We start from the raw sequence: 23,337 nt of genomic DNA, 5'->3' as shown, positions 1-23,337 counted from the left end.
TAGACTCTACTATTAAGCAGATAGTTTTAAAATGTATCTTTTTTTTCTCATCACCCTGCTGCTATACTCTGAGCTACAGAAAGGGAACCTAAGTCCTTTAAGAATACAGACTTGCCAATTTTCTTTGTTGTAGTGTCAGGATACAGATGGCAATCTACCAGTGCTATTAACATTTTAATTAACTCACTTAAGTTTAATGAAAAGTTTCTATTATCAATCCTCAGGTAATAGTTACTAGATTTTTGGTATCCAGTTGAACATTTAGGATGACTAACAATGTGAAGGCAGTTTACTATATTTCTACATTTGAAAAGCTAAATTGATTCCAGATTTCACTATGGAAGAGAGGATTATTGTAATTTTTTTAAGAGACTGTTCACATTTAGGAAGTGGTGAATACTGGACAAATTGACATTGCCATGAGAGATCTGGATATGTGAGTAATCACTGACTTTGTATCATTTACAATGGGATTTTTTTCATCCATTTGAATTAAAATGATGGCCATCCCCATACAGCTTCACCAGCTAGGCACCAAATCACCAAAAGACTTAGTAAGCGTCAGTGAATCAACTGCAAATAGCAAGGCCAGACAGAAGCACTCTTAGGGAGGCAATAAAGTACTTCTTCAAATAACACGAGAGGTGGGCAAGAAACTTCAGCAGAATAACTTGGAATGCAGAAATGTGGAATGTGACCTCTTTGGAGGAAAGGACTTAGTCAAACATTGGTCAAAAAAGACAATAATTATAAACAAGGACTACTTCTGAGAACAACAGCCACAGCCGCAAATTAAAGAACTCTCTTCAAAGGGCTTCATTTTAAACTTCAGATTCCAAAATGATTGCCCTGATCAGCAGAACCTTTCAATGTAAGAACAGCCAGGTTTGTTTGTTTTTTTTCTAACTTGTGATATAGAGACCTGTTTAAAAGGAAAAAAAAAAAAAGCACCTTGGTTCTTTATACTATTTGTGTGCTTTTTTTTTTAAACGCCCATATGAATATTTTAAATGAAATCCCTAGAGAAGTTTCCTGAGTCGACCCTATTAGAAATGCTTTAGAGATCTGTGGAACATAGTTAAGAAATGACTGCTGTTGATTAGAGAATATGGCTGAACTTTTAATATCACGCTCTATTTTTCTTTTTCTTTTTTTTCCCCTTTCTCAGAAATGAACAAGTCCTCTTAATGATGTTATAAGGGAAAGTTGATGCTTTATACAACTTGGAAAAAATGCATGTACCTTGTGTTTATGGCCAGGGGCACAGGTCAAAAATGCAAATCATGTCTTCTGTGAACTGAAATAATCAAGGTATTTCATTTGCAGTGCATTTTCATGTTTTCTGGAAACTTGTTATAAGACAAAGAACATACTGATAGTTTAATATTTTCACTTGTCTACTGAATAGCTTGAAGACAATGGTGAGATTTGAGTCTATATATGCGTTATCAAAGGATATATGGAATCTGCCTTCTCTACTTCCATTCCAGCATATCTTTTCTGAATAAGAAACAAATTGGTGGAAGTTATTACCCCAAGTGGCTTCCAGATGTTAACTATATGACTGAACAGAACTATTCTCTTATGAGAAGGGTAAGAGAGGAAAATTATTAGTATATGTGATGATTTTAATAACCATGAAACATATTTTTTTGCCTATCAACTCCACCTGCACAATGTAAAAAACTTACATAAATAGGATACCTTTTTGTGGGGAAGAGGAAGATTTAGATCTATGTGGCATATGTGAATCCACTCTTTCTTTTTTTTTCTTTGAAAGAAATAACCGATTTAATGAAAGAAGATTATTATTCATCTTTTAATCCTCTAAATTTGTTTTTATTTTAAACTTTATGTCTGTGCTCTACAGAGAGGGATATACATTCTTACAGTCTATGTTAAGATATAACAAGCCCTTTTGATGTTTACCTCGTCTGAGTAAAACTTTGCTGTTGAACATGTTTTTCAGCTAAAGTTGAACATTGATGCACTTCACATTTTTTGTTAAGAAAAATAAATAATTCACACTTTTGCAAGTGAAGGTATGTACTTTTTCTGGCTTTCTTGAAATGATATTATTATTAGAAGCAAGTGCCAGCAGAGTTCATGGGTGGCATTTCTCACTGAGAAGCAAGACATGAATCAATATTTTTATTAGAGTCGACCCACTTGTCTTCATAAACAAAATTTAATGTTTTTTTCATTTACACTTCAATGCTGTAAGAAGGATATACGAATTATTAGAAGAGAGAAATAAACTATCCAGATAAACAGTTTTTCAAAGGCTGTTATTGGTGCAAATTGAAGCAAGAAGTTGAGTCAGTTTAGATTCCAAAAGATGATGGTAAGTGTTTATTTTTTTTAATGTAAATTATTGAGTAGATTGCTTAATTGTCTCTTGTTCCTTTTCTATGGACAGAACTGTAGTTCATGATATTTTTTAACATTCTTTGTCTATTATGCATTCTTTAATGACCATGCAGATATAAACTAGTGTAGAATATGGAAGAAAAATTAAGCAAGAATTCTTTCTATACACACACAACACATACACACACCTGCAGGTTTCAGGTGAAAAAATAATTGGAAAGAACTTAGCCCAGTGGCAACATTAAATCAAAGTTCTTTCTTTTTGTTGATAGTGTTTTTTAGGCCCACAGTATGGAAGTTGAGAGTGGGAAAGCCAGAGAAGTAAAAGGCCAAATGTGCAAATACTATGTTAATGGTGGCTGTGCTTGCTGTAGGTACAGATACAAAGGGAATTTGAGCTCAGTAAAGACTAATCAAGGGAAGAGAAGTTAAGACTTGAGTTTCAAAGAATAGGCAAGTGAAGGAATAGATAGGAAGAGCTGCTCCTGGCTGAGAGATCAGAATGGGCAGAGGCAAAGGGCCAGGAGGCAGCGCAGCACATTTGGAGAATTTCTGTGTACAACATGATGAAGAGAACAGAACCCAAGACTGGCTGTCTCCAGAGATAAACAGGGGACATAAGGACAGGTGTTCCTGAAGAGTTTTTTGAAAACGGGTTTTATAAAATCAAACCTTACATTACATGTAGAAGAAGCTTTAAGAAAAAAAGCAACTCTGTCAATTATTTTAGGTAGTCTAGGCAATGGGAATGTTAAGATGGAAAAAATCCAGTTTGTCTTCAAAAAGGTCAGAAATAGACACTCACTGAAATATAAATGATACCATATTTAATTTACCCGGTAAATGTAGATTTTGGGATCTATATGTTTTCTTAAAATGAGGCATCCCTATAAAGATGACCTCATTCACTTGTTTTCATGTTTGTATTTGCAAGAATCATTCTAAAAAACAGTGTTCTAAATAGGGTCATTTTACTCAAAATATACAAGATAAGACAGTCCTTTGGAATGTAGAAATACTAAAACTTGTTTATATCTTATTTACATCCCATGATTTTAAATTTCTACTTTTGTTTATGTTTGTATGCCCATATTACTAAATAGTGTAATCATATAATTTATAAATAAACATGCATATACAAGATACATATTAAAAACTTTTACACTGATGGGACATATAACACAAAACTTGCAGAGACAATCACTATGGAAGTTAGTTATGTTTCTTCTACCAACTAAGCTGGACAATACGGTACCTGGCACCAGATGAATAGTGTTGCTTTGGTTTAGTTGAGGATTTAAAGCACAGGGCCTCTCACAAACTTTGTTGTTGGGAATTATAGTGAATCTATAGCCATCAATTTTATGTTGCTCTCAAAAATATAAAAGTATGGGGCAGGGTGGGGTAGTCACATTTGAGATGCACACATTTCTAGGGAGTCCTTTGGTGGGTTCAGAAAACCTCTAAAGAGCATCCAAAATAGTGTGTGTGTGTGTGTGTGTGTGTGTGTGTGTGTGTGTGTGTGTGTGTGTGTGTGTGTGTGTGTGTGTGTGTGTGTGTGTGTGTGTGTGTGTGTGTGTGTGTGTGTGTGTGTGTGCGCGTGCACACGCGCGCATTGGTGGCCCTATACCTTTAAATGGTCCATACTTTAAGCGGAATCTTCAAGGAGACCGTGAACTACCACCAGTTGAACACCTAGCCATAGGACAACACCCTTCCATCACGCACTAGCTGACCGCTGTGCTCCAACTACACATGCTACATTTTAAGCAACAAGCCTTCCTAGATTATGGCTCCTTTCTTTTCCTTGTCCTTTATGATCTAGTTCTTCTTTTGACTCAGGGTCATGTCCCAGTTATGTGTGGTGTTCACTACAAGATTTCTTGGCAATGGACTCTGTGTTTTTCAAAAAGTTCTGCTTACCAAGTAAACCTGGAAACCAGTCCTAACATTGTAATCCTGACCTTGGCCTTGTCTGCTTCCTCCATGTCCTGGCCTTGGTCCATCTCTCTAGCTCTTCCTAGCTACTGCCAACATGCCCAGATAACAAATAGATATCTGAAGGACTGTAGAGTTCAACTCTTCATTCGCTTTTTTTCTTCAAAGTGTACCTCAATTAAAACCATAATTTATTCTAGTATGTAATACTTGTGATACTGTTTTACTTATTTGAGGAGGCTACAAATATAAATTATATAGTTTTTGCCCCCCAGAAAACTACAACTTATTACATTACAGAGCCAGCAGGACAAGTATTCACTTTTAGATTTGGTACCTCAAATTTATCTCACCTTCCACCACAGAACACTGACAATTTTGCCTATAATTAGTTTGGAATTGTGTGTGGGTTTTCAGATTTTAAACACTATTCTTTTCACTTACATTCTTTTACTCTGGTAACCTCTATGAAAGCAAATGGAACAAATACATACAAATGAAAACAGTCACTCAGCATAATTATCTCAGGATTATTCATGTTGCACCATATGACAGGATTTCCTTCCTTTTAAAAGCAGAGTAATATTCCATTGAATGTACATGCCATACTTTGTCTATCAGTGGATCTCTTGGTGGACATTTGAGTTGCTTTCCATCTCTTGGTCATCATAAATAGTACTACTATAAACATGGGTGCACAAATATCTCAAGACCTTGTTTTCAGTTATTTTAGATATACACACCTGCATCCAATTTTAGCCTATATAAAGAAAATTTGGTCTTAAAGACTGATATTTTGCCAGCATTTTATAAGAAAGTAAATTCTCTAAAAGTATAAGAAAAAAATGATATTTTCCCTTAGAATATGAATTAGAGATTTTGACAAAGCTTCTTTATTTTCTTAATAGAATACAGCTATGACAACAGAAAATCACTGTCATACCTTTATATAAAATATTTTCCATTGGTCAATGATATAGATAGATAAACACATACACATATATACACACACACAACACACACGCACATATATATACATCCTGAAAATAGTCCACTTCAGAGTAAATTTCACTTGTTTTTAAATTGCAAAGATTGATTTTGTATTATCAGGTTATTGTTTTAACAATCCTTTTTAACTCATTATTTTTTCTCCTGGCTTTTAGAAACCACCAAGGAAAGAATAGGGAGACAGCATAAGGGTGCTAAAGGCAACCACACAAAGAATGAGGGGAATTATATTTGTTGATCTTTCTGATACCACTACATAGGAGTTTGTGCAGTACAGTTCTTTAAGTTTTTGAACCATAACTTTATGAGCAGAATTAAATATCAGAGATATGTTTATAAAAGCTAAACCATTTCATTATCCTAGAATCATAGAATTTAAGAGCTTATCAAGCTTTACTCCCATATTTCACAATTGGGGAAACTGGTCCCAAAAGACTAAAAAGCCTGTCCAGTGTCACACAGCCTATTATTCCTATAGGTGGGACTTCCTTACTATCATATCAAGATTCTTCTCATAGCATGGTATTATGATTACATATTTATTTCCTCTTCTCTTAAATGAGTATGGCAGAATATAGATGTTCAGACTGTATGTACAGGTAATTTACTTTTTTTGTTTTCTTTATTTTCTCTGTAACAGATGTATGGAATGTAACAGCTTCCCCTTAGCTCATGGGATGGTATGAAGATTAAAACTTCTCTGCCCTCAGGGGAACAGGATCTGGGTCGGAGTTGTTAATAATTCTTGCCCTGAGTTTGGAGAGCCATCAAGATCTGCTTTAGAAGAGCAAAGAATGGATTCTAGAGTAGATAGGCAAATATGAAGATCAATAGTGGGGTTCCCAAGGCTGATACAAGAACCTAGAGGAAATGGAATAAGAAGTGCTTCCATAGAGTAGCTTGGAAATGTGAGGACTGGTCATGGGAGGTGCTCAAAAGGGAGAAGATCCCTTTTCTAAGCAAGAGTAATGTGAAAATGCAAGGTATACACATTGACCACCCAGCCTATGTTCAAGGGAGGAATTTCCATTGTCCTTGCCAAAGGCCTATACACTGCTTTGGGGTGAATTATTGTGACTGTTAAAGTCCAGCAGAAGCAATATCTATCCATGCTCCAAGATTGTATTTGAGTAACATATGTGTTCCTCTATGCCCCCTCTGACCAATGCTGCCTCAGTCTAGCTCACAATGCCCTAGGTGACCATCTGCTCTAAAAAGTAACCATCTATACCATGCATACCTAGTAGGAGTACTGGAATAAAGTAAGGGTACTCCCCACATCTGTCTCTAGAAGGACTTCTAGTTTAAAGTCCCTAGAACCGAGGCAATGGCTATATTCAAGTTTATAATCTCATATAGCCATTTCTTTGAAAAGAGTTTAGTTTTACTCTTTTATAAGAATTTAAGAACTCTAAGTTTCTTCTAGTTTTTCTTTCACATACAGGTAAGGGGGATATGTAAAGGAACTTTCAAAAGTTTAAAAATTACCTAATGCTGAGACATTTTTTCCAGTGAGTATGCATTATTTATGTATGTTTCTCTATCCTTTTAAGAAATTCAACAGATAAAACCAACCAATGGAGAGGATACAATTTGATGCTCAAGAATGAGGAAAATAACAAATGCATTAACTGTACTGTCTGTGTAACTAATGTCATTTCATTTAACCATAATAATATAGAAATGCCAAATATACTACTCTAAATGACTAATCTTTCAATCATTTTGTAGGGGTGTGCCCTAAATGATTTCTAAACAAATAGAGAAACCCTGAAAGAAGGGAGATTTTCTTTTTTTATTTTGCTTATCTTCTTTGCTTGCCATAGAGATTTCAGTTACCAAAAGGGGGTGCATCAAAGATGGGCATATAGATAAGCTGAAAGCAAATGAGTAACAATAAAAAAAACTAGGAGAGACACAAAAAGTAAAAGGATGTATGAATAAAACTCTTCAAGAGATAATTTATCCGCAAGTTCAATAAAGCAAAAGACCCACCATAAAAGAAGTAAGCAACCATCCTGAAACTTAATTACATATCAAAGTAATACAGTTACATGAAAGGAACAAAACATTTTTGTTCAATGTTTGCCAACCAGATGGCATTTCTAAATATAGTCATCTAAAACCTCCTGTTTGTTATATAAATAAGATGAAAGGAATAGCAACAATAGCTAAGCATTTAAATCATTGCAAATAAAAGAGGGCTTTGATTAAGTTTGGAAGAAACTGGCTTATTCTAATAATGATTCTGAATCTGGGAAGGCTCAAGATCCAGGTAAAATTCAGAATCCCAGCCTTCAGCCACTGCTCATCTACCTGCTCAGGCTGTTGATCACTCCGGTGGAGGAGCAAACCAGGAACAAATATCAGGAGACTTGGGGAAATCTGATGGAGAAACACAGCAACACTTAGCAAGTAATCTTAGTAGAGATCCTAAAGGGCTTCAATCCAAATCCCTGAAATATTTTACTTATTTATTTGTTTGTTTGTTGTTTTTAGTAAAATAGTTGGAACATGTCCCACCTTATTCTTGTGAGCTTTAGTAAGTAAGGACCTGGGCTCTGGAGTCAGATAGGCCCAAACATGTAAGTCCAAGCTCAACAAATGACTGTTAAGTATGACCTTGAGCCAAATCCCTTACCTCTCTGAGTCTCATTGGCAAAAACAGTAATAGTAAAGAGTATTGTGAGAATTTACTAATAACAGTGCTTGGTACCTAAAAAGTCCCAGTGAATTTCAGCTGTTTATTATTATTAGCAATAATAATAATCATAACTATTAATTGTGTTTCAGCTTGTTGCTGTCTCAAAAGCATGGAGGAGTGCAAAGAAAGATTTTCTGGCAGTAAATGGGAGTTCTAAGAGCAGAACTGAAAGCCTTACCTGGCATGTCTCCAAGTGATATGAACTGACCTCTTCTCACCTGGCTCTTGAAAGTTATTGATAATTCATGTGGAGAAAGCAGGTCTAGAGATAGAAGTATTTTTTTTTTTTGAGAATTGGTAGTCAGAGTTCAGCCCACCCCAGTCTGTCTTCCTTAATAACTTCATTCTCAAGTATTCTCAACTGCAGATCTATATAGGCTGTGGTGAAATGACTCAGAGGTTCTTTTTGATCCGGTTAACTAATGGCATATAGGACTGTTACCATCAATAAGCTGTTTAGTCACTTGGGAGCAGGGTGATTACCCTGAACAAATAAAAGATAAATTCTAATTCCTTAAATACAATGCAGACTGCAATGAATGGAGGACTGATACTTAATGGCACTTAAAGTTCTACTGGGTTGTTTATTGAATTCTGTATGAAGAAAGAGTAGCCTAATGGGGCAACAGTCATTGGTATTAAAAGATGTCTATGGTTAAGGTCTTTATATAGAACAGTTCCTTTTTTTTTTTGGTATTTTTTAAATTGTGGTAAAAATACATAACATTAAATTTGCCACTTTGACTAACTTTAAAAGTATAGTTCAGTAACATTAAATACATTCATAATGTTGTACAACCTTCAGCACTATTTCCAGAATTTCATCATCCAAACAGAAACTTTGTAGCCATTAAACAGTATCTCTCCATCCCCCACCTTCAGCCCTTGGTAACCCACTGTTCTACCTTTATGTCTTTATGAATTTGTCTGTGCTAAACAGCTCATACAATTGGAATATTTGTCCTTTTATGTCTGGCTTATTTTACCTAGGGTTCATCTGTTTTGTAGTATGAATCAGAAGCTCATTTCTTTTTGAGGCTGAATGGTATCCCACCATATGTATTGTGGATAAAATGAAGGTTCCTATGGCCAGGATCCTCACCTGAACCTAAACTACTTGATGATGTGACCGGCCTGTTGCTAGGCTACCACTTCCACACCTGTCGGCAATTAGCTATTATTGACTGGGTCACTATATAAAGAGCTCTGCCCAGTGCTCTGGACAGAGGCAGAGTCTACAAAGTGTAGACCATTGGATGCAGACGCAATTCTAGTGCTGGACCTATTGCTGGGAGAACAAGCCAGGTGATAAACCCTTTCACCCCAAGAACATTACATGAATCCATAGTGAACTTGCCTGGGCTGAAACCCATTGGCAAGACCACATTTTGTTTTCCATTGAGCCATTGATGAATCCTTGGGTTGTTACTACCTTCTGGCTATTGTGAATAATGTTGCAGTGAATACTGGTGTACAAGTATCTATTTGAGTCCCCGCTTTCATTTCTTTTGCATATATACCTAGACATAGAATTGCCAAATCATTTAATTGTTTAACATTTTGAGGAATCTCCACAGTGTTTCCACATTTGATGTACTATTTTACATTCCCATCAGCAATGCACAAGGATTCCAATTTCTCCACATCACCAACAATTTATTTTTTTCTGATTTCTCAATAATAGCCATATTAATGGATGTGACATGGTACTTTGGATTTGCTTTGTAAACTATTTTTAAAAACTACACAAGGAGTTATTATTATACGGTTGTCTTATTCTGTATATGAAAAGTTACAAAACGTGCTGCCCAAGTCCCAAAGTAGAATATGGTTGTATGGTTATAGCTGTTAAAATTTTAAACATAACAACACTATTCAAATAAAAAGGCAAATCTGTCCCCAGACCCCCCCGACCCCCATTCTCTTCCTTTCTTCTATCTTGAGGATAGATTCATGACTGAGGTTAAAAATCCTTCAGCAAAAAAACACATCCATCCGCCTTACCGAAACTATCATCTCAATTAATACCCCTCAAGACAGGCAAATTCAGTCAGAACCTCTGGAACTGCCTCACGCTGGGCCCGGCGGCTGGACCGCGTCAGCCTCGCCGCGCATGCGTGCTCCCAGGCGCGCCCCCTGCGTGTACGTGCGCGGGCCCGCGGGACTCCCGAGGTGGCGGCGGCGATGGCGGCTGCGTCGGGTCCAGTTCGCCTGCAGCGCTGCGTGACGTCGCCGGCTGGGAGGCACAGCGCCTCTCTGATCTTCTTGCACGGCTCAGGTGGATTACAGTTTTCTGTGCAGGTTTTTCTGCAGCCTGGAAATGTCCTCCCCTCCGTGTCCCCAGTGTGCCCTAGTGGAGGAGGCGCTGGGGCGTCCCCGCGCCCGCTCCGCGGCCGGGGACACAGGGCCCTGGTAACCTGTCCCCAGCTGCCTCCCCAATGTCTTCCTTTTCCCTATGGTGCGGTGATTGGCCCACCGTCCTCGTTCCTGGCCCTCGTGACTCTGCCCTCGGCCAGTCCATCCATAATATTCTCCGCATTGCAACCTTTGCGCTCCCCAATCCGTCTCCCCTCAGTTTAAACAGAGCAGATTAGTAAAGTAAACCCTCTGTTAGAGACAGATAAATTACTTTGTACTTTTCAGGGTCAGCTATCAGCGATTTGCATTTTCACCCTCGCTGGATTAATTGGCCGTTGTTTTTCCTGTCTCCCATTGCTAATACAGACAATTAAGACTCAGTTAACTTAATGTTTATTATCTCCTTGCTGTGAAGCCCTGTGCCAGGACTAGAGTGTCTTTCTCCCTTTCCTCCCTTGCTCCCCCTTCCTTCTTTCTCCGTCCTGTTTTTAAGCCCCGAAGGTACAGCACAAAGTCCCAGACACTCTCCTCCAACCGCCTGCCATTAGTAACTGCTTAATTCTGGGTAGCGTTTCTTATGCTCATTTGTAATTACTTAGGTCTGCCTTGCTGACTTCACTTCCCCTTCCTCAAGAGTAAGGGCCTTTGTTTTAATGTTTGCATGCCTAGTACTTGGCCCAGGGTAAGTTCTTGAGAAATGCTTTTTAAAGAAATGAGATGCAGCCGGTGTCCTCGGGGGCCTACCTAAAGTTAAAAAACAAAAACAATTCAATTAGTTTGAGTCAGCAGTGGATGGGAGATCACAAGATGGTGCCTGATTTACTGCCAAGTGAATTGTAAGGAAAAAATTGTGGTTAGGCATTATTAAGGCAGTTGGAAGATGAAGAGCTTGTCACATTTGACAGAGAAAGTGGGCTTTGAGCTGAGACTTGCATAGGCCCAAAGAGGTTGGTGACTGGACAGTGGAGGAGATTGGAAAGGTACAGGGGGAGACCTGGAAATGGACAATTGTGGGCAGTATTACCATTTTGAAAACGAGTCCCAATAGGTTAAACAGCTTGCCGAGGTTACTTGGCTTAATTACCTTGAGTGATGGTGAAACTGGGATTTGAACCCAGATCTCTCAGATTTCAAAATCGGCTCTGGAGGGATAAAATGAACCTCTGAACTAGGATGTATCATTGTGGAAATAGATTGGAAAGGGACAAAGATGTTTACAGGGAAAGACGTGAGTAGTAAAATGTATTTAGAAGGTGAGGAGTGTAAGGTGACTGCAATGTTTTACAACTAGGAGACCATTACTAGGACTGTTTGGGGCCCCAAGGGTGTTGATTTATAAGCACCCAGAAATTCCCCAGTGAGATAAGCCTTTTAATAAATAAGATAATTATTTCACAGTATCTGTAGGAAATACTGCTAGACTAATTCTTTTATTGCTGGACCACTTGGCTTAAAGTTACCTTTACTCTTTTTAATTTCAAATCACTCAAATTTTTATAATTTGTAACGATATGTCTCTGAAACCCAGGGTTGCACATTATATATTTTCCCTTTGTACTTTGAACAAAGAATTTATCCAAAGAATTCTGCCAATTTTATGCAAGTATAATCCAATTCTTATGTGTTGAGTACCATTGCAGTAAATAAAACAGAGAGTATGATTTTATATTAGACTTAAATATATGTGGTTACATTATAGGAGACCTTTGGCTTCTGGTTAATCCAAATGTGGACAAACCAATTTTAATAGTTTGACATACTCTTGGAATAAGGTGCTGGCTTTTAGAATAATGGACTTTGTGAAACCATGCATCTATGTTTTGTAGCATTCAGTTTTGCTTTTCAGGGTTGAAAAAGTGTTTGGAGAGGCAGATATTTTTTCTTTCTTTTAAATCTTAAAAGCTTGAGATTATCTTCTAGGATATGGCAGCCATAGAGGAACATACTGAAATGTAAGTTATATGTATAGCCAAATTAATTTGAGCCTTTCCTACTTCGAAAATACCAGAGAAGTACCTTGTTTCAGGATGATGAAAACAAATGGTAGTTGAATGAGCTTTGTTCGGCCTCCCAGGTTAGATTAATCCACTCTGTATAAGCTCCTTTAGGGCACTATGATTCTTCAGTGGTATTCATCATACTTGTGATTACCTAATTTAATCTCTATTCCACATTAAACTGCAAGGTTCATGCAGGCCTACACCGTGCACATCTTGCTTTCTCCTCATATAGGAAGTCTCAGTGGATTGACTGGGTCGGCTCTTAACTAAAATCACCACTAACTTCTATGTTGCTAAGTGCATGGACATTTTTCAGTCGTCCTTGAACTGTCAGCAGCATTCAGCTCCCTTCTTGAAACACTCTCCTCGTTCATTCTACCTCTGATTGCTCCTTCTGTTTTGTTTTGGGGCTTTTTTGCATACTCATTTTCGTCTACCTGGCCATATTGTTGGAGTTCCTTGACATCTTGTGCTATGGTTTATTGTCAGTCTACGTTTTTCGCTCCAGGCTAACCTCCACACAAGCCCATATTTTTACCTATATACAGCTGTCTGCATTTTAGGTCTCTTGAGCTCTAGACATGTTTATCCAACTGCCTAATAAACATTCATTCAAGAAATGTCAATTTCATGGCCACTGTGCAAGGCACTGTTCTAGACTCTGGGCATATAGCAATGAACAAAACAAAATCCCAGCTTTCCTGGAGCTTACATTGTAGTGGAAATGAGGGAAAAAAGAAAGCATGGTAAGGAGGATGGGAAGTATAGGGGATTATAATTTTAAATAATGTTAGAGTAGGCCTCACTGTGAAGGTGACATTTCAGCAGCTAGATTTCAGTGAGTGAATCTTGTGAACATTGGGATAGACTTTCAGGTAAGAGAAAAGCCAGGACAAGGCCCCGGGGAAGGTTCCCTGACATTCAAGGAATAGTACTCCAATTAGTGTACTTGTATGGTAGGATACTCAAAACGGTACTGCCATCAAGGTAATGTGGGACAGGGGTCAGCAAACTTTTTCTCTAAAGCTTCAGATAATGACCATTTTAGGCACTGTGGGCCACATATGGCCTCTTAAACTTTTCTCCTTTTTCTTTATTTTTCGTGCATGACTCTTTGAAAATGTAAAAACCAGTGTTTATGACTCGTAAGGACTTGGATTTTGTCCTCCCGCCGGCTACAGTTTGCTCAATCTCTGTTACAGGACCTTGTTTACCTTATAAAAATACCTCACATTCAACATGTATAGACCTGCTGCTTCGTGCGTTTCCTGTGTCCATGCGTAGTACTCTTGTTCACCCAGTTGTCCTGGCTGAAAACTTCGTCATCATCCTTGAGACCTTTTACCACTGACTCATCATAACTCATTATTGCCAATTTCTGTTAATTGTCTATTTCTAGTATCTCAATATCTCTATTATCTAGTGGAGTATACACTCCATTGCTGTCGCCCTAGTTTAAGCATCTCTCACCTGAACAGGAGCCTCCTAATGGACCCCTCCACAACTGCTTTTGTCCTTCACTTCTGTCTTCACACAGCTTCCACCGTGATCCTTAGAACATGCTGCCTTTTTGCCACAAGTGCCTCCATGCTCAGGATGAATCAAGCCCTGCAGTCTCTCTAGCCTCATCTTGCACTCACTGCTCTTCCGCTCATTCTCAGATGACACACTGTTCCTCCCTGTAAAGGGTCTTAACATTTGCCATAGCCTACCTGAGATGCTCTTTTCTTCTGCACTTTGCTTTTCACCATCCCGTACATTTTAGTTCAGCCCATTCAGCAGCTGTCTATCAGATGCCCAGGGATGTGTCAAGTCTTGTGCTGGGCATTAAATGAACAGCTCTGAATAAAAAGCAAGAGGAACCTTGCCTTGCAGAGCTTACAGTCTAATGAAGTTATCCCTGAACTCCTTCACTAGGTCAATTCTGAATACAGTAAACCCTTGCGGTACCAGTGTCTCGCCTTTGCAGTGGTCACATATGTCTTTTATGTTTATGTATGTGATTATTTGATGAATATCTATTTCTCACAATAATCTATATACTCCATGAGAGCAGGGCCTCTTCCCTCTCACCTTCCCATCACTTCCTTTCTAGCTGTGACCACAGTGCCTACCACATTAATAGGTATCAATAGGTATTTTTTGGATTGATGTCTTAATGAATTGATTTATTAAACTAATGTTTGTTACCTTTAGAATTTTCTTCTTTAGGACTACATAAAATGGACCTGGATTTCCTTCCACTCCTTTAGTAGAAATACACATACTAAATACTTAATACTATTAATTCTTGCATGAATCTTCATTATTTTTCAGCCTTGGGATGTGTAATCATTATTTCAGGTCATGTAAACATGTTACCAAAAGTAAATTCTAATTTCTTGAAATGAAAATTAAAGTATGCTGAACACCCCTTCTTTAAAGAGTTTATTATTTTAACTAAGAAAGTTTGTAAGCACTTAAGAGATTTACTGTTTTTAAGAAAAAGGTAAGAAATGAGTGTTTAAAAATTGGATATAGGAAAAAATTTATTATTAAACAAACGAGTTCAACTTTAAACAAGGTCTTTAAAGTGATCAATGGTTTGTAGTAAAATAATCAAAATTATTCCTAGCTATTTATGCCTATCAATTAATATTGATAAACCAGTTTCTATACAGTAACTTCTATGTATGGAACTTTTTTTTTATTCCTATTCCAGCCTCTGTGTGACATGAAATTTACAGACTGCTTTTAAATACACTGTTTGTCAGAGTGTTTTATCTTAATCTAGGTTTTGTGATTCATCAGGTGATTCTGGACAAGGATTGAAAATGTGGATCAAGCAGGTTTTAAATCAAGATTTAACATTCCAACACATAAAAATTATTTATCCAACGGCTCCTCCCAGGTATGCAGTAATTTATCTCACTGCTCACTATTACTCTGTGGCACAAAATATATAGAGACAGATGTATCAGCTAGATGTTATTTAAGCTTAAATGTGTATTTTAAATATTTTAAATTGGGGTACTTTTTTAAGAACTCGTTTTTTTTGCAATTACACTGTTGTGCTGAGTTTTGCTAGGTGAGTAATATATTCCATCTTTGTGAAGCATTCCCTAAAGCTCCTATCTTAAACTGTCTCTGGTGTGACCTACAGAGTTCTGCTTTCTCTGGCCTGCAGATTGCTCATCTTTCAAACTCTCTTTTACCCCTTGTTTGCCACAAAAAAAGACACTAGTAACTCTTAATGAGCATAAGCTTTCTAATCATTGAGTTGAGCCAGAGTTCATAATCTCTGGAAAAGAGTTTTGTGGTATTCTTTGCAATTAAAAGGATTCTGAAATAACATTAAAAGCTTTTGAATCAGTAAAGCAGAATAGGAATATGGAACTGACTACTTAATAAATACATTTAATTATACAACCTGTAGATGTGTTTAACAAAATGTGCAATTATGAGATTGGTATGTTTGTGAAGTTAAACTGCTCTTTTATAATTATAAAATTAGTATCTGCATGATCTTTTATTCTGAACACATACTTAAAATTAGGGTTTGCAAATACTTATTTGTGTAAGTGAAATAATGTGCTGAGCTCTCCAGCCCAATTTGATTTCCCATTATCTGTTCTTGATTTATTCTTATTAAGCACACTGTGTGCTCATGCAAATGCTTTGCTTTATTTTTCTATTAACTTAGTTTAAGGACAATTAGAACCAGAACTTTAAGGACGTCTATATATGCACTAGCATTCTGCTTACCGCATTTGATAGAACTGAAACAAGTGGAACAATAAAAATGATAATTTTGTTGCAAGATTTAAGACTTTTCAAAAAGTGATTATTTTTAATATTATTTTAGAGGAGTTTAGTAGTTCGGGAGTTTAGGTAAAAGACCTAATGACCAATGGGTTATTTTTGTGCTGTGAGTTGAATGTCTTTGAAAATGTCAAAAAGCTTGTTATTTGCTATGGGTGTTTAGAGTTAGTGAAGTGGAAAGGTGAAAGACAGTGGTCTTCCTATGGGGGTAGGAAAGATAAGTTATTTCAGCCTACATATAATTGTCATTATCTGATAAAATTGAATGGAAGATCATAGGAAACATGATTCTAGAAATTAATATTTTCTAGGTTACGAATGTCATGTCATCACCAATTGTGATAGGAATTCTAGACCACTGTATCTCAAACTTTAGCCCAGAGTTGTTTCTGAGATCCAAAGTCCCCATGTGTGCTAAGCTGTTATTTTTGGATACTGTTGTGATTTAGTTAAATATAAAAATCATTGACATACTTCACTGAATTCATAGTAACTTTTTGTGTTTTCATACTCAATAGCTATTTGGACAGATCATCAAATATTTTGAACCATGCCAATGTAATACACACTATGCAAATTTAAATTTTCTTGGCACCACATTAAAAAGAAAAAGGACACCAGTAAAATTAATTTTAATATTTTATTTAACCCACTGTATCCAAAATATTATCATTTCAACAAGTAATCAATATAAAATTATCAAAGTGATATTTCACATTCTTTTGTTTATTCTAATCTTTGAAAGCTTGTGTGTATTCTGCATGTACAGCACATGTCAATTTAGATGCTGATTAATTTAAGTTAAAGTGTCTCAGTTGTACTAGCTACATTTTTAAATGCTCTAAAGCTATATTGGTGAGGGACTACTCTTGGACAGTGTAGTTTTAAACTTAAAAGAGAACATTCCATTTACATCCATTTGCATTACTTTGGGGGCTACTGTCACAGACCAAATCACCATTTGTACTTTAATTTCCCATGAGTTACAGTTCTTGAACTAGTAAGATTTTTTTCAAATGATGAATTGATTTAAATCATTTGTTGTCAAACAGGGATGATTCTCCCTCAGGGACCTTTGGCAATGTGTTGGGGGACATTTCTTGGTCGTTACAGCTGGCAGGAGGGGCAGCCTGAGAAGCTATTGGCTTCTAGTGGGAGGTGGCCAGGATGCTGTTAAATGTCCCCCACTGAACAGGATGGCCCCCCCAGCAGTTATCCCACCCCAAAATTTCAAAGGCACCTAGGCAGAGAAACCCTCCTTTAAGTTTTATCTCCGTCTCACACATACTGGATGATCAGTATCTTTGTTCTCCTTTAGGAAGAAAAAATAATGTTGCAGTGTAGTCAACTGCTTATATTTTAGAAAAACAAATATCTGAGGCAATTAAAGTATGAATGGCATCATTGTTTTTGAATCAATACGAAAAGAAGTCGAGATTGCGCCTAAGAACAGGTCTTTATGTACTAGGTTTCCTTTATTTTTAGACTTAATTACTCTAAGTCAGAAACATTAAAAACAAAATTCCACTTGCCTTCAAAAGCCTTTTCAGCCTCAAATTTAATCTTGTAAGCATGGAGTTGTCAAGTTTCACTTCCTTTTTCACTGTTTCCAATATTCCTAAAATGAAGAAATAAAAACCTCACAATTCAGTAAATTTGCCATTTCCTATTCTGCAACTCAAGAACTTTTCACAAATTTTCAGGAAAAAAATACATACCTATATAGATATAAGTAACTATAAATAGAATTTAAATTGTAGAATATTACATCTCAAACCCGCATCCTTAATTAGGTCTGGTTTTATTTATTGAATAAAATAAAACAGTGAAATAAAACATAATCAGGAATATCAATGCCAGTTCATTTGCTATTAATATCAAATCAAGTTAAGTTTGTGAAATATGGTATTGTTTTCAAATATAATACCAGAGCGCTTAAAGCAAAATTGTTTTGTTTTAAACATTCAGCAAGTTGTACATTCTGTAGTTCTATCTAACATGTACCTGGTCTTCCATCATTGAAATGATGTTCACTGTTATGTAACTTTACCCAAGCTAGATAATCATGGAAATGAAATGAAAATGAAATATTTAAGCAGGTTTAGCTTTATTGGCTTTGGTAGGAATGCCAAACATGTTTCCACAGAGGTTATAGCATTTTACACCCTTATCAGGAATGTTGGACAGTTTCATTTGTTTCACATTACATAACAGTTTCCATTGTCAGTCTTACTTTGGCCAGTCATGTGGCTCTGTAATAGTATCTCACTGTGTTTTTAATTTGTATTTCTTTAATGACAGTGATGTTGAGTACTGTTTATGTTTATTGGGCATTTGGATATTCTCAAGAGACATGCCCATTCAAGTCATGTACCTAGGTTTTTATTTAGTTGTCTTTTTCTTACTGATTTATTATAGCTCTGTAATATTTTGGGGAGTATAGTTTTTGTTGTGGTGTTAGATATACAAATTCAAATGGATTTCCTCTGTCATTTGCATTTTCAATCTCTTAATGACATCTTGTTAACAGAATATGTTTCATTCAAAATAAAACTGAGCCTAATGCAAAAATCTTAAGTATATGGTTCAATAAATTTTTGTAAATACTTGCACTGGTTTAACTACTTGAATTAAAATAGAGAACCATTCCCAACACCTCAGAAAATTTTCTTGTGCCTCCTTCCAGTCAATTCCCAGCACACATAGGTATTTCTAATAGCTATTTAGTATACTTATTTCTATAGTTATTTAGTATATTCCTTTTGATTTTTGTGTAAACCATCATGACATCTGTGAATAAAGGAAGTGTTACTTTTCCTTTCCAGTCATTGGCTTGCCTTATTGCACCTGTTTGAAGTACCATACAGTGTTGAAAAGAATTAAGGACCACTTTCCTATGTAATCTTAGAGGGGAGATACTCAGTATTTCACCATTAAGTATGACATTAGTTACAGGGTTTTTTTCTATGCACCTTTTATTATACTGAGGAAATTTCTTTCTTTGCCTAATAGGCTGAGTGTTTTCTTTATGAATTGGTTAAATGCCTTTTCTGTATCATTTGAGGTGATCATATTTTTCAGTCTTTCATTTTGTTTATATAGTGGATAACACTGATGGATTTTCAAGTGTTAAACCAACCTTTCATTCCTGGGATAAATCCCTCTTGGTCATGATGTGTTACCCTTTTTATATGTAGTTGAATTTAATTTGCTAGTATTTTGTTGAGGAATTTTACATCTATGTTCATGAGGGATATTGATTGTACTTCTCTATACTGTCTTTGTCAGGTTTTGTTATCAGGGTTATACTATTAAAATGTATTAGAAAATGTCCACTTTTCTGTTTCTTTTGAGTTAGTTTATATTATTTTTTCCCTCAGTATTTGGTAAAATTCACTAGTGGAATTATCTGAACCTACAGTTTTCTTGTGTGAAGATTTTGATAATGAATCCAACTTCTTTCATATAATCAGGGTATTCAGATTTTTTGTTTTTTTTCTGTCAGTTTTGCTCATTTGTGTTTCTCGTGGAATTTGTGTCTTTAACCAAATTTATTGGCTTAAACTTCATATTTCCTTTTATTGCCTTTAGGATTTATGTTGCTATCCTTAATTTCATTTCATATTTAGAAATACATTGTTAATTTCTAAATACTTGGGAATATTCTAGGTATCTTATTGCTCTTGATTTCTAAGCTCCTTCCATTGTTGTCATAGAAAATACTCTGTACATCTTCAGTCTTTTGATACTCACTGGCACTTGTATTTTGTCTTGCATGTTACTGCTATGTGTGGATTTTTGTGTACAGAGTTCTGTAAATGTCAGTAGTTCAAGGTAATTACAGTATTACTCACCTTTCATATTTGCTTAGTCATTTTTTTAGTAAGTTTTTCTATTACTCTTGAAGGGTAGGTATTAAAATCTCCAATTATGATTGTAGATTAGTCTTTGTCTCCCTTTAGTTCCATCAGTTTTGCTGTGTGTTTTTTAAACAATATTACCAGGTTCTTGCCCTTGTAGGATTATTCCTATCCTCATTAATGGTTACTTTTATCTTACAAAATGTTCAGTTTTATCTCTGGTAATAGCTTGACATGTACTTTGTTTAATAAAATAGTATGGATCAGCTTTCCAATGTTTACTGTTCATGTAGCATATCCTTTTCCATCCTTTTCATGAGTGTTTCATAGCATGTCTTCTTCCATCGTTTTACTTTTAACATTTGTATCACTACATGTAAAGTGAGTTTGTTACAGACAATGTGTATTTGGGCTTCATTTTTTCTTTAACGAACCTTAATAATAGGCTATCTTTTAAGTGATTTGTTTAGCCCATTTCTATTTAATGTAACTATGAATATGTTTGAATTTAAGTCTGCTGCTTTTCTTCTTTTTCCCTTTTCCATTTTTTTGGATCATTTGAAAATTTTTAATACTCCATTTCATTTATCTATCCTTATATTTTCCTATTGCTTTAGAGATTATAAGATATGTATCAAACCTTCCACCTATTTAGAGTTAGCTTTTTACCACTTCCCACAAAATATAGAAACCTTACAACCATGCACGTACCTTTAGTCTTCCTTCTTTATACTTGTCATATGTATTTCATCTACAGACATCAAAAACTCTGTCAAACAAGGTTATAATTTTTGCTTTCAACAGTCATGCACATTTTAAAGAACTTAAGAGGAGAACAATGGTTTAATATATTTTACCCAGTTGTGCTTTATTACAGCATGTCCCAGTATGTTTTGATTAAATTGTGAATCACTGTTTTGGCTATAAAGTATTCTTTTTCCTTAACCCTAATTTAATAGATGTTTTTAATCAGCAAGTTAGGGGCATATTAAGTAAAAGTGAGCAATTTGCCTGCTGTGTTGATTTAAATGGAAAATATTGCTTCATTTTTTTATTATGTTAATTTGGACTATTTAATTCGAGTGCTCAATAAAGATTTTTATTTCTATGAAATACTTTATTGTATTTGTAATCAGAGATTTTCCATTGGAATTCCCATTTCAAAAATAGTTTTTAACAAGTCACTAATAATTTTTATGATGGCATCATTTCTCTTGGTGTTGAAAATTCTAAAAGTAACAAAATTTGCATAGTGCCTCTACTTTTTGATTCACATGAAGTGAAATATTCCCACATGAAGTACATGTTTATTTTTTTTCATTAAACATGTGTTCCAAAACAGGGTTAGGCACTTTTGATTTAGGTGTAGTAGACAATGGCTCACCTTTATCACTTCGGGTTCCTATGTGAAGCATGATATTGAGATACCGCTCCTGATACTAGTACATCTGTACTATAAGTGTGTTTTACTGCAAAGGAACCCGACTGAAAAATACATGTTTTTCAGGAAATAGTTTTACTTCTTTGGTAAGTATTTTAAATACCACATTTAAATACCTACTAGTATATAAAAACTGTTTTCCTTAGAAACATGTTTTCTCAAAGAAACAAAAGAAAAATTTTGCCTTTTCCTAGAAATCGCAATAAGAATTTTATAAGAATTAAAGTCAAAAGGTATTCAGAGAAAAATAATTTTAGGTATTCTCTTACATCCAACTGATACAGATTATTCCCAAGTGACACAAATGATAATTAACATTAATCATTCAACAAATACCTGTTCTTGGCACTGAGGTAACGCTGTGGAAAAGATGAAGTCCTTACTCTGAGGGACCTCACATAGAAATGGAAATTAAAAGAGAGGTTAAATATATTAATTTCAAATAGTAATAAGTCCCATTAAGACAGCTAACTGGGATAATGGCATAGAGAGAGTATGTGTATGCATTGCACAGTGGAGAGGAGGACGTTCCTTTGAGTGTGTCAGGCCAAAGCGCGCTGCCCTGAGGAAGCAGCGTTTGGGCTGAAGCCTGTACCACCAGCAGGAGCCCACTTACAAGTGTGGCAAAGAGCGTTCCAGGTAGAGGCAGCTGCAGTGCCCTGACAACAGAAGGCTGTCCTGTTTGAAGAAAGTGAGGGAAATGTGGCAAGAACCCAGTGGGTGCTGGGAGAAGTGCTGTGAAATGAGGACAGAGAGGAAGAAGATACAGATGATGTTATCTTAAAGGTTGTGAATGACCTTTTGCTTTTATGACTTTTAGGGAGCAGAGACCAAAACAGAACTTGATATCAAACAATGTCAGGTTTTTTTTTAATGTTGGATATTTTATTCCAGCCTAATATTTTACTGGTGTGTAATGGTTTGATTGACTGATTGGTTTAGGAGCCACATACATGTTCTTTGCCAAACATAGTTATTTACTGGACTGATACCTGAGTTCTTTTATACCAGCTAATAAAGTGATTTACTTGGGGAAGAGGGTGAATTAGTGTAACATATGTGCCAGTTTGTTTAGCTGTTTTAAAAACAATCTTTTATGCTCTATTTAAAGGTTATTCTAACATCCTAAGAAAATTTTGCATCTTGATTGTTTTCGTAACAACAAATGTTCTAAATTATTCTTGTCTCATTAAATTTTCCCAATTATCTCCTTTGAACAGAAAATTTTAGTTTTCTTAGAGAATTGAGAGAACAAAAAGCTTCAAAATTAGTGAAACTTAACCCTGGGATTCCACCTCTGTGGAGCATCTATCTCTAATTAAGTAAGGCCCTGTCAAAGACAAAAAGCTTAGCTTAAGTGAATGTCATTTTTTTTTCTATTAATGGCTGAGTTCCCAGAATGATTCATGTTTTAGCCTATGATATCATCCTTATTTAAGTGCTTAGACAGATAAGTAAACAATTAGAGAAACAGCAGAATAAAATGAAAAGGGAAGTAGAAATAATTTAAAAAACAGTCTAATTCAAACTTTAAATGAAAGTGAATGTTGACTTCCCAGTTTTCATTCAGAAAATCCCTGCGATTTTACTGACAAATTGAGTAGAGTTTGGGATTTCATTTTATCTACCATGACTTTAATACTAAGTGGAAAGCACCTGCTTTCATTTTCAGACTACTCTAAGAAAGTTAATCCTGAGAAAGGGTTACTGGCAGGGGAGGCTTGAATGCTTTCTATCTTCTCTCCCCTTGTGATTCCAGTTTACTTAACCTCTCGTGAGCCAAGCAGCTTCTGAGGTCAGAGGGCCTATGTGATGAGGGAGAAGCTAAGCATTTAGGAGTCGTAGTAGATTGCTGGT

The 23,337-nt window shown here is 35.9% G+C and overlaps 1 protein-coding gene and 1 long non-coding RNA gene across 13 annotated transcripts in view; both read left to right on the top strand.

Moving 5' to 3' along the window:
- Positions 1-666: 666 nt before the first annotated feature.
- Positions 667-8,205, top strand: LOC108394423 (uncharacterized). Of its 2 annotated transcripts, none has more exons than XR_012125215.1 (5): positions 667-885; positions 1,169-1,311; positions 1,409-1,593; positions 1,970-2,042; positions 8,110-8,205. It is a non-coding gene; the product is annotated as an uncharacterized lncRNA (long non-coding RNA). The 2 variants fall into 2 exon arrangements; XR_012125214.1 differs by having other exon boundaries at positions 669-871.
- A 1,971-nt stretch (positions 8,206-10,176) lies between these two features.
- Positions 10,177-23,337, top strand: part of LYPLAL1 (lysophospholipase like 1) — a 122,354-nt gene continuing 109,193 nt past the window's right edge. For 9 of the 11 annotated variants that reach the window (XR_001852433.3, XR_012125212.1, XR_005060218.2 and 6 more), the window contains exons 1-2: positions 10,177-10,298; positions 15,169-15,268. Coding sequence is in view for 8 of the 11 variants with exons in the window: in XM_073221946.1 (XP_073078047.1) it covers positions 10,205-10,298; positions 15,169-15,268 (194 nt within the window). In the remaining 3 variants the exon portion in view is untranslated. Of the gene's footprint in view, positions 10,299-15,151; positions 15,269-23,337 lie in introns of all 11 variants that reach the window. The other 2 variants (XM_017655978.3, XM_017655974.3) reach the window with 1 other exon arrangement.

This window comes from Manis javanica, chromosome 14 (assembly GCF_040802235.1).
Source record: "Manis javanica isolate MJ-LG chromosome 14, MJ_LKY, whole genome shotgun sequence".
NCBI classification, from domain to species: domain Eukaryota; kingdom Metazoa; phylum Chordata; class Mammalia; order Pholidota; family Manidae; genus Manis; species Manis javanica.
The sequence above is the reverse complement of the archived record's forward strand: the minus strand, read 5'-3'. Positions and strand labels throughout refer to the sequence as shown.